The sequence below is a fragment of the Bison bison genome, unplaced genomic scaffold, assembly GCF_000754665.1.
Source record: "Bison bison bison isolate TAMUID 2011002044 unplaced genomic scaffold, Bison_UMD1.0 scf7180017864340, whole genome shotgun sequence".
Classification (NCBI taxonomy): Eukaryota; Metazoa; Chordata; class Mammalia; order Artiodactyla; family Bovidae; genus Bison; species Bison bison.
Window position 1 is genome coordinate 5,320,711 of NW_011494912.1, and position 9,178 is coordinate 5,329,888.

General features: G+C 54.3%; 1 protein-coding gene across 1 annotated transcript in view; it reads left to right on the top strand.

The window, feature by feature from the left end:
- The window catches only part of SRRM3 (serine/arginine repetitive matrix 3), a 31,203-nt gene that overhangs the window by 2,690 nt on the left and 19,335 nt on the right, over window positions 1–9,178 (top strand). Inside the window, exon 2 of the mRNA XM_010854355.1 lies at window positions 2,899–3,000. Coding sequence (XP_010852657.1) covers window positions 2,899–3,000 — 102 coding nt within the window. The remainder of the gene's footprint in view (window positions 1–2,898; window positions 3,001–9,178) is intronic.

Genomic DNA, 9,178 nt, shown 5'->3' on the forward strand with positions numbered 1-9,178 from the left:
TCCTCGCTGGGGTGTACCCAACAGGTCGTCTCCAGATATTCCATCAGGGGCCCTTCCGCCACCCAAGCCCTCACTCCAGGTGGTCCTTAGACTGGGGTCTCCTATAAAGCCAGCTCTCCGGTTATTAACCCTCTCCCTCTGCCATCTCTTAGCGGCTGCCGCGCCGGTAGACGCCACAGCCACTCTGGAACCCAACAGTCGGGGCTTCCAGCTCTGGCCTGTGACCTTGGGCAAGCCATAGCTACTGGCCTGTTAAATAGGGGGTTGTTCTGAAGAGCCTGTGGACTAAGGCAAGTACAGGGCTCCAGCACCCTACTCCAGTCCCCAGAAAGTGCTCCACAAACACTAGGGATCTTTGCTCTGCTAAAAATCCAGTCATTAATATCCGTTTCTAGAAACACTGGTTCATTCGCATTTATTTACCAGGTTTGCAGGCATTTGACAAATATTCCCGCTAGTCATGGAAACACACATTCTTTGGCCCCATTAAAAAGCAATCCCTTTCTTAATACTGATGGATGGTGGCTAATTCACTGGTGATGGATGCTGCCTTTGGTGCCATCTTCCTGGGCAGTCTCTATGGGCAGCCCACAGTCCCTGAGGAGACGGGGACAAAGCCCCCAGCCTCTAGGAGGTGATGTTCCAGGCTTGGCCCCAAACATCCCCCTCCCCACATCCTACCCACCATGCCCCTTCTCATGAGGACCATTGAGCTGGGCTTGGAGCTTTGAGCCCTCCCCTCTCCCTGCTCTATTTCTTCATCTGTAAAATGGGCCACTACCACCACAAACATCCCCCGCCCCCCAGAGCCGTGATGAAGATCAACTTAATGACCAAGGAAGTGATTTTCTAGGAAATGCTGGATCTGGGCAAAGGCAGGCAGAAGGAGACATTTCCCACTCTGGAGACCTCTTTTAAAATGTATTGTCCCCTCACCCCACCCCAGCCCCAGAGGGCAACCCAAGAAGTCCCCAGAGCAAAAATGAATTTGATGCATTTTTCCCAAATGGTGGAAGTGGCAGCGAGGGAGCCAGACTGGCTGGGGAAGCAGCTCAGCCAGGAGGCTGGGGTGCTGAGACAGGCATCCTCGCCCTGCCTACCCTCTTCCCCGTCCGAGCCCTTGACTATTAGCCAGCCGGGCCTCCTGCATGCCCTTGAGTTGGCAGGTGCTGCTACACCCACAGGGCATGGAAGGTTTGGGTACCAGCCTCCTTCTCCATCTCAGCCTTTGCCTCCTGGGAGAGCAGAGGGGAGAGGTTCAGGTGATTATGGATCCAGGACCCTGCTGACCTGGGAGGGGTCTAGGGTAGAAAAAGGCACAGAGCCTGGGACAGTTAGACCCTCTGTCCCCATCGATCTGGGACAAATAATCCTCAATCACCACCATTTCTTGAGCACCTACTGTGTGCTAGGCACTGTGCAAAGTGCTTTTACGTATCGTCTCCCTTAATCCTACAAGAATATTGAAAGGCAGGTTACTATCCCATTGCACAGATGTACAAACTCAGACCAAGAGAAGCATGTGGACTTGTCCAAGGTCACAGATCTAGAAAGTGGGAGCACTAAGATTCAAAAACTGTCGCGCCAGAATTCAAAAGCATTTTTGGAGGCCCCATGTAGCAGGCAAGGTGCCAGATGCTGGGGACACAAGGTCAATTCAGACAGACAAGGTCCCTGTCCTCGGGGAATTCCCAGGCCAGTGCAGGATGCAAAAGAGTCAACAGATGAAGACTAGCCCAGAAACCACTCCTCCAGGAGGAACCAGGAGGCTGAGGTTGCTATGGAAACACAAATGTTAGCACCTAACCTGACTGGGGAGGCAGGAGGACTTGTCCTGCTGTAAACTTCCCATGAGTCACATCTTTGTGTTCAGCCATGGTTATTTCCACAGAGTAAACCTGGAAGTTAATTTATGAATCAAAAGCTGTATTCCTTTTTTTTTTTTTTTTAAGGTTTTTGAAAAGAATTGCGAAATTGCTCTCCAAAAAGGCTGAATCAATCCCAAATGCTTGTTGAAGGAGAGGAGGGAAGAAGGGAGAAAAGAGATGGGGTCCCTAACAGGGAAGGATATACCGTTTTCATGGATAGAGTTGGGGGGGTGGGCTTGCTGTGTGCACAGAGAGCTCATAGCCGCATGAGAGAGGAGGTGGGACTCCAGTTCCTATTTGGCCACCATCATTTCTGTCCAGGGCGGCCCAGGAGGAGGAGAGGGTGGGAACTTAGGAGACAAGACTCAGTCAGCAAAAGCCACTGACAGCTGGTGTGTGCTGGGCACAGGGCCAGGGGCTGGGTGAGCACAGACGCCCCAGGGGTCAGCATGGACATGGGCTGGGAGGCCTGGACAGCTGTCACACTGGTGGTGTGAGAGAGGTGACAGCGACCCCAGGATGCAGGAACAAAGTTGTGGAGTAGATGATTCTGGGCTTTGGTCCCCAGCCTGAGACTGGGCTCAGGGAGGGAGGGAGAGCGGAGGAGAGAAGTCAGGAGCCTCCATCCAAGGCCCAGACTACATCCACCCACAACCCCATCCCAAGCTGGGAAGCCATGGATCTACCCCTGGGATCCTGGACTGGCTACTTGGCAGCTTGACCTTGTAGAGGCGGGGATGTGCTGAGGACCTCCCCAGGAGGTCTCCTCACCTCTGGGAACACTCCCTTTAGTTTATGTGTTGGTTTGCCTGGTTGTTGGTTTAGTTGGTTGGTTGACTGGTATGGTGCAAAATGGGTTGGCTTTGAGCTTCCCCAGTGCTGAGAACCTTGTTGGTGGTGTGACCTTGGACAGGTCCTATCAAGCTGGAGAGTGCCCACGTGACTGAGAGCTGGGAGGAGAGGCTGGGGGGGCAGGTGGGGAGGAAACCAGAACCCAGACTGCAGCTCTCACCTTCCCTGTGCCCCGCAGGTACTCAGAGGAGGAGACCCGGCAGAAGGTCAGGACTTTCCGGCAGATGCTGATGGAGAAGGAGGGAATGCTCACCAGGGAGGACCGGCCTGGGGGCCACATGTGAGTGCTGCCAGGGTGGGGAGGCCCAGGGCAGGGGAGGGTGCAGCCTGCGGCCAGCCCTGGGCAGCCTTTCCCAGGGCTCACTCAGGTGGTCAGGGCTGGAGGTGGGAAGAAAGAAGAGGAGGCGGAGAGGGCGTGGGTCTTGTCCACCGGAAGCTCTGGCCTGGCCCAGGGCACTAGGCAAGAGCCGCTGGGCACCTGGGCATCACTGAAGTCCTCTCCCTGCTGCCTGGGGTTCTATGTCTGGCCCAGCGGTGGGAGAGAGAGCCCAGATCTCATCTCTGGGAATCTTGGGCTGCAAACCAGGAGACTAGAGAAGTGTTCTGTCCTCAGTGCTGTTATTGGCTGATAGAATAGTCCCTCCGCCCCAACTATTATCACCTAGATAGTGGCCTACAGAGTAAACACGGATGCTGGAGAGAAATGACCAGCACACCAAAAGCCATCACTGGCTCGGCCAAAGGCCCATCCAGTAAAGAGAGCACAGGCTCTGTAGGGGTGACATCTCTGCAGCTGTCACAGGACAGGAGGAGCACCGGGTGCTGTGGGCTTCAGATAAAACAAGGAGGTTACAGGGAGGCAGACTTCATCTCGGAGAACCATCAACCACTCGAAACCATATAAAGTGGAGCAGCTGCCGTAGGAGGGCGGGGCCGGCCTGTCCCTGCAAGTGTCCCGATGTGACGGCAGGGTGGGCATCTTGCTGAGACCCTAAGTCCCTGGGCACCTTTGTTGGTAGGAAAGTAAAACAGCAGCAGCACCTTCTGAATGCTTTTCCTTGCTGTTGTCTTGAGGGCAAACAGCATTGCAGAAGTAGATGGACCTCGAAGACAGGGAAGCCCAGCCTATAGAAATTGTAGACTATTTCGGGTGGGAGGGGTTCCCCTGCTAACCCCACTTAGTCTCACTTCTCTGGCTTGAGCAAGAGCGTGAAGCAGAGTTGGTGATGGTGATTTTCCCTGATGGTCCAATGGTTAGGACTCCACACATCCACTGCAGGGGGCACGGGTTCAATCCCCAGTCAGGGAACTAAGATCCCAGATGCCACATGGTATGGCCAAAAAGGGGGAAAAAACCCAAAAACCAGAGTCACGCCAGCCTCAGGCTTGTGGGGGTTTGTGGGTGCTCTAGGGGAGCCAGGCTCAGCCGGCCTGCTCTCTCCCCACAAGGTGGGAAGAGGTCACACCACTACCACCGTCTCCCAAGCCTCCCAGAGCCCACAGCACCCCCTCGGCAGGGGCTGTGGCTGCCTCAGAAACACCCCGCAGGTTCATCCCCGCCCCCAGGCCAGGGTGAGCTCCTCCCTTCCTTCCCTTCTCAAACCTCCAGACAGCCAGATCTGTCCGCGCTGCCCGTACCACCTCCAAAACCATCAGGTCCTGCCTGTCTGACCCGTGCCCCCTCAAATGCCCCCAGGGCTCCTCTGGAAAAACAGCCACCCTCTCCCCTTCCATCCAGTGTGAGGGCAGGAGGCCTCTTCCAGAACCTACCTTTGCCACCTTTTCAGGGCCCTTCCAGTGATAACCGCCCCTCCAGCCCACACCTGCTGCTCTACCCTCCCCTGGGCTCCTTCCTCTTAGTCGGCTTCTGGTCCTTCCCCAACCCTGCTTTCTCCTCCAGCCACCAGCCCACACGTTTCTCTCTTTTCTCCATCAGATTTCTATAGAGCATGTGGTACACGTTGTCTCCACTTCCTTAAGCCACGGAGATCTGGCTTCTGCCCCCATGACTCGCGTGACCTGCTGCAGCTGTCTGAGTCTTGCTTGGCCTGGCCCGGGCACCTCTGCAGGCCTGGCCTCTCCTGGCACATGCCACCACTCCATTTCCCTTCTGGAAACCTGCTTTCCCTCTCCCTGGCTTCCAAGAGTCAGCCCTTTGTGACTGTCTTCCTGCCCCTCTGATGGCTTTCTGCTCCTCCCTTCCTCCTGCCAACTTCTAAGGTCTTGGCTCCCCACAAGGATCTGCTAGGTCCTCAGGTCTCCTTCCCTCTTCTTCCTGGGGATCCCATCCATCCCCAGCTGGAACACTCTCCTGTTAGTGGATGACTACCAAGCTTTTTCCAGTAGTCCTAATCTTCTCTTTCCTTGAATGAATGAATAACGCATTTGAGAACCAGGACATGTTGGGAAAGAGGTCACAGAAAGGTTCCATCGTCCAAAGAAATGTCTTGAGGGTCTGTGCTGTACACCCAACCCTGTGCTATGAGGCGGGGAGGGAAGAAGAAAAAGACACGCTCCCTGCTCTCTGGGTGGAAACACAAACCTCCAAGGAGGACTCCTGCTCTGGAAACAGGGGAGAATAGACTTGGCAGGGTCCCAGGATCCTACTAAAATGTCAAAGACATAGAAGACAAGTTTGTTAGCAGTTTGGTTGGTGGCTCGGACAATAAAGAATCCACCTGCAAAGGAGGAGACCTGGGTTCGATCCCTGGTTCGGGAAGATCCCCTGGAGAAGGGAATGGCAACCCATTCCGGTATTCTTGCCTGGTGAATCCCATGGACAGAGGATCCTGGTGGGCTACAGTCCATGGCGTTGCAAAGAGTCTCATATATTTGCCCCATGCTATGAGGAGCTATAGGAGAGGCCCCAGGCCTGATTTATCTCTGTTCCTGCCACCCTTGCCCCCTCCCCCTAGCCCAGTAGGCCTGGCACGCAGGCTGAGTGAGCAGAAAGGGCAGCCCCTTTGCCTGGAAGCCTCCTTCTCCTCTGTGTGAACTCAGTCATCTGTCAATTGGCCATTAGGCTCCTGGCAAAAGGGAAACAGAACTAGTTAATTAGTGAAACTGCTGTCAGGAGGAAGAGCGTGTGACAGGCATCTCTTCCCAGGTCAGAGCCCTTCCCGGGAGCACCGGTCCAGCAGGAGTCGCGGGTGATGCTGGGTTCAGCCCCGATTGGCCCTTGGTCCCTCTGCAGTGGACTCTGGCTGGGCCTGCTTTGGTCAGCTCTGTGGGGCTCGGTGTGTTCTGTCACTGGGGAAGAACGCCTCCCCTGCCTATTCCACAGACGTAGTGAGGAGTAAACTTGCTAACAAATGTGAACTTAAGAGCAGAAAACACTAAAAAGATCTAGAATTCAGTGCAGACACTCACAACTGTGTCTACAAAGCAGGCAGGTGGTGGCTAAGCTAACGTCCACAGTGAGGAAGCCCAGCCAGTAGAGTCCAGGGCCGGCCTGTGTGCACATGAATCTCAAAGTCAATTGCTTAGGTGAACTTGCATTCTTAATCAAAGGTCCCCAAACCATAGATATTTCTTTCCCTCTCTGGGGCCTCAATTTTCTCATCTGTGAAATGGGATCATGCAATTTCTCTAAATCAGGAATTGGTTCTGAGTGGAATGTGAACCATGGAGAACCATTTATACATTAGAGAACATTCTCATGAGTGGTGTTATTTGTGATATATATTATATTATGAGCCAGGAAGGTCAGAACAGGAGAACCCAGTGTTCTAGCCCTGAGAGAGCCTGCAAAGTGGACGTGGTGGCACCAGCTACACAAAACCAGCAGTAGAGGCCTCAGCCTAAGTCTGTTTACATCCCTGGAACTGCCAGGACAAGTCTTAACCAGAAGGTTCTGAGACCTTGTATGTCTCTCCAAACATGCATCTCCTCTATGCCTGTCTATTTCTTTAAATTTTTTTTTATTTATTTGGCTACATCGGGTCTTAGTTGCGGCACATGGAATCTTCATTGCAGCATGCAGGATCTTTTTTTTTTTTTAGCTGCAGCGTGTAAATTCTTAGCTGTAGCATGTGGCATCTAGTTCTGTGACCAGGGCTTGAACCTGGGCCCTCCTGCATTAGGAGCACAGAGTCTTAACCACTGGAACACCAGGGAAGACCCCATGCCTGTCTTTCCATGCTTCCAGCAGATAAAAGATCCCAAGTCAGCCTCTTAGAAAGGTCTGGAAAGTAAGAGAGGTCAAACGATAAGGTCTCAGGGAGGGAGGATGGGGTGGGGCAGGGGTGGGGAGCCCTGTCCCCAGCACAGGGGTAGAAAAGAAGGACGTGTCTAGGGGTGCAGCCAGCGCAATAAGGAGGGCCCAGTGAGGGCCTGGACTTAGTGGCTAACCCAGCTCGATGTCAGAAGGCAAGAAAGGATTCCCTGCCTTCTGTCGGGATCAAGGGAAGTTCCCTCCTCCCACCAGCTCACCCACACAATGTTTGTGGTGCCCTTAAGTTTTGCCAAATGGGATTTCTTTGGAAGGAATGATGCTAACGCTGAAACTCCAGTACTTTGGCCACCTCATGCGAAGAGTTGACTCATTGGAAAAGACTCTGATGCTGGGAGGGATTGGGGGCAGGAGGAGAAGGGGACGACAGAGGATGAGATGGCTGGATGGCATCACCGACTCGATGGACATGAGTCTGGGTGAACTCCAGGAGTTGGTGATGGACAGGGAGGCCTGGCGTGCTGCGATTCGTGGGGTCACAAAGAGTCGGACACGACTGAGCGACTGAACTGAACTGAACTGAAGGTGTATGTGTCAGGCATTTGTGTGGCTGAGGGCTGTGTGGGCATGATGGGCCCTGGGACAGGCTGTGGAGTTGGAGATTTCAGGGACAGGAAGTAGGAGGCCCCTGGCTTCAGGAAGAGGAGCGTGGAGAAGAGAGGAGAGGTTTGAATGAAGGGATGTGTGGGTGTTTGGCTCTGTGGGAGCAGAGCAACGACATGACCGTCCATCCACCCAGAAAAACCTCTTGTAACACCTGTGTGACTTCTAGGCTGCCAAGGCCAGGACCATGTTTGGGATCCAAATAACATTCTTTTTTTTTTTGCCGCACTGTGAGGCATGTGGGATCTTGATTCCCTGACCGGGAATCAAACCTGTGCCCCTTGCAGTGGGAGCAGGGAGAATGGACCACCAGGGAAGTCCACCAAATGACATTCTTGACACAAGCCTCAAGGCTAGCTAACCTTGACCAATTTGGGTTACATTCTTCTTTCTTTTTTTTTTTTTAATACAAAAATCAGTCTTCAAAGAGCTACTTAGTGGGTGCTCTGCTGGAGTTTGTGCCTGAAAATCTCACCTTGTAGCTGTGATCTTGCCCAGTCTGTTTCATGTGTCAAAACCACTTTTCTCCCTGGAAGAGGAGGTGTTGGTGTGTGAGTGTCCAACTGTCTAGCAATGGTGACTGCGCGGAAGACCACAGTCGCGGGCCAGGCCTCCTGTCAGGAGCTTCATAGCCAGACTCATACTTAATCCTCTCCTCAAAGCTGGGCTATTCTTTTCCCGGTTGTATACATAAGGACCCAGAGGCTCAGTGAGCGTGGTCATGCCTGGATTCAGACCTGTCTGTGTGAATCCAAAGCTCATGTCACATCTTTAATGCTCTGCCATCCCAGCCCTGGCCTCCCTTGCTCTGGGCAGGAAAAGGATGAGCCTGGCAAAACTAGGCTCCATCTGGGAGGGGCGCTGTCTGAGCCGGCGCAGGAATGAAAAATGCAAGATGTGGGGCCACCACCCTGGACCTGGGCCTTTGGAGGGTCCGTTTCTGGGCGTGTCCAGTAAAAAAACAAATTTGGACAACATCAGGACTTCAGGGAATTGTCATAACCATCCTATAAGATAATTAGGATTCCACTGTTGAAAAAAGAGGCTCAGAGAGGGAGCGAGTGTGACAAGCACTGGGTCACACAGCGACTCAGGGACAGTGCATAATTAGGGCACATGTGCAGCTTCAAAGCTCCCACCCTTGCCTTAAGCCCAGCAGCCTTTAAGGACAAAGCACCCGCTTGTCCAAGTGCCCTCCGGGAGCAAACGTCGGTGGCAGAAGATGGCTGGGGGCTCCTGAGCCCGGGAGCGGGGACCAGATGCCGCGGTCCCTGCGCAGTGAAGGGGAGAGCGCGGCAAGATGGATGGGGAGCCCCGGAGGCGGGCAGGGTGCCGAGGCCGGCGCCCGCTGCCACTGGGCAGTGATTGATGACAGCCCGGCAGCGGGAGAAGAGCCGCCAGGCCTCCGGAGGCGGCGGAGAGAAGGAGGAGAGGCTATGAATATTTCAGAGAGGCAGCGGGGCTGGAGGGAGGACCGGGCCGGGGGGAGGCGGGGAGGGGGCGAGGGGACCGCGGGATTAAGGAAGGACAGATATCAGAGACGGGGGAGCTCAGAGAGGGGGAAGGGTCTCAAAGAGAGAGCGGGGCTCGGCGGCGGAAAAGGGGGGCTGGGGAGGGGGAAGGG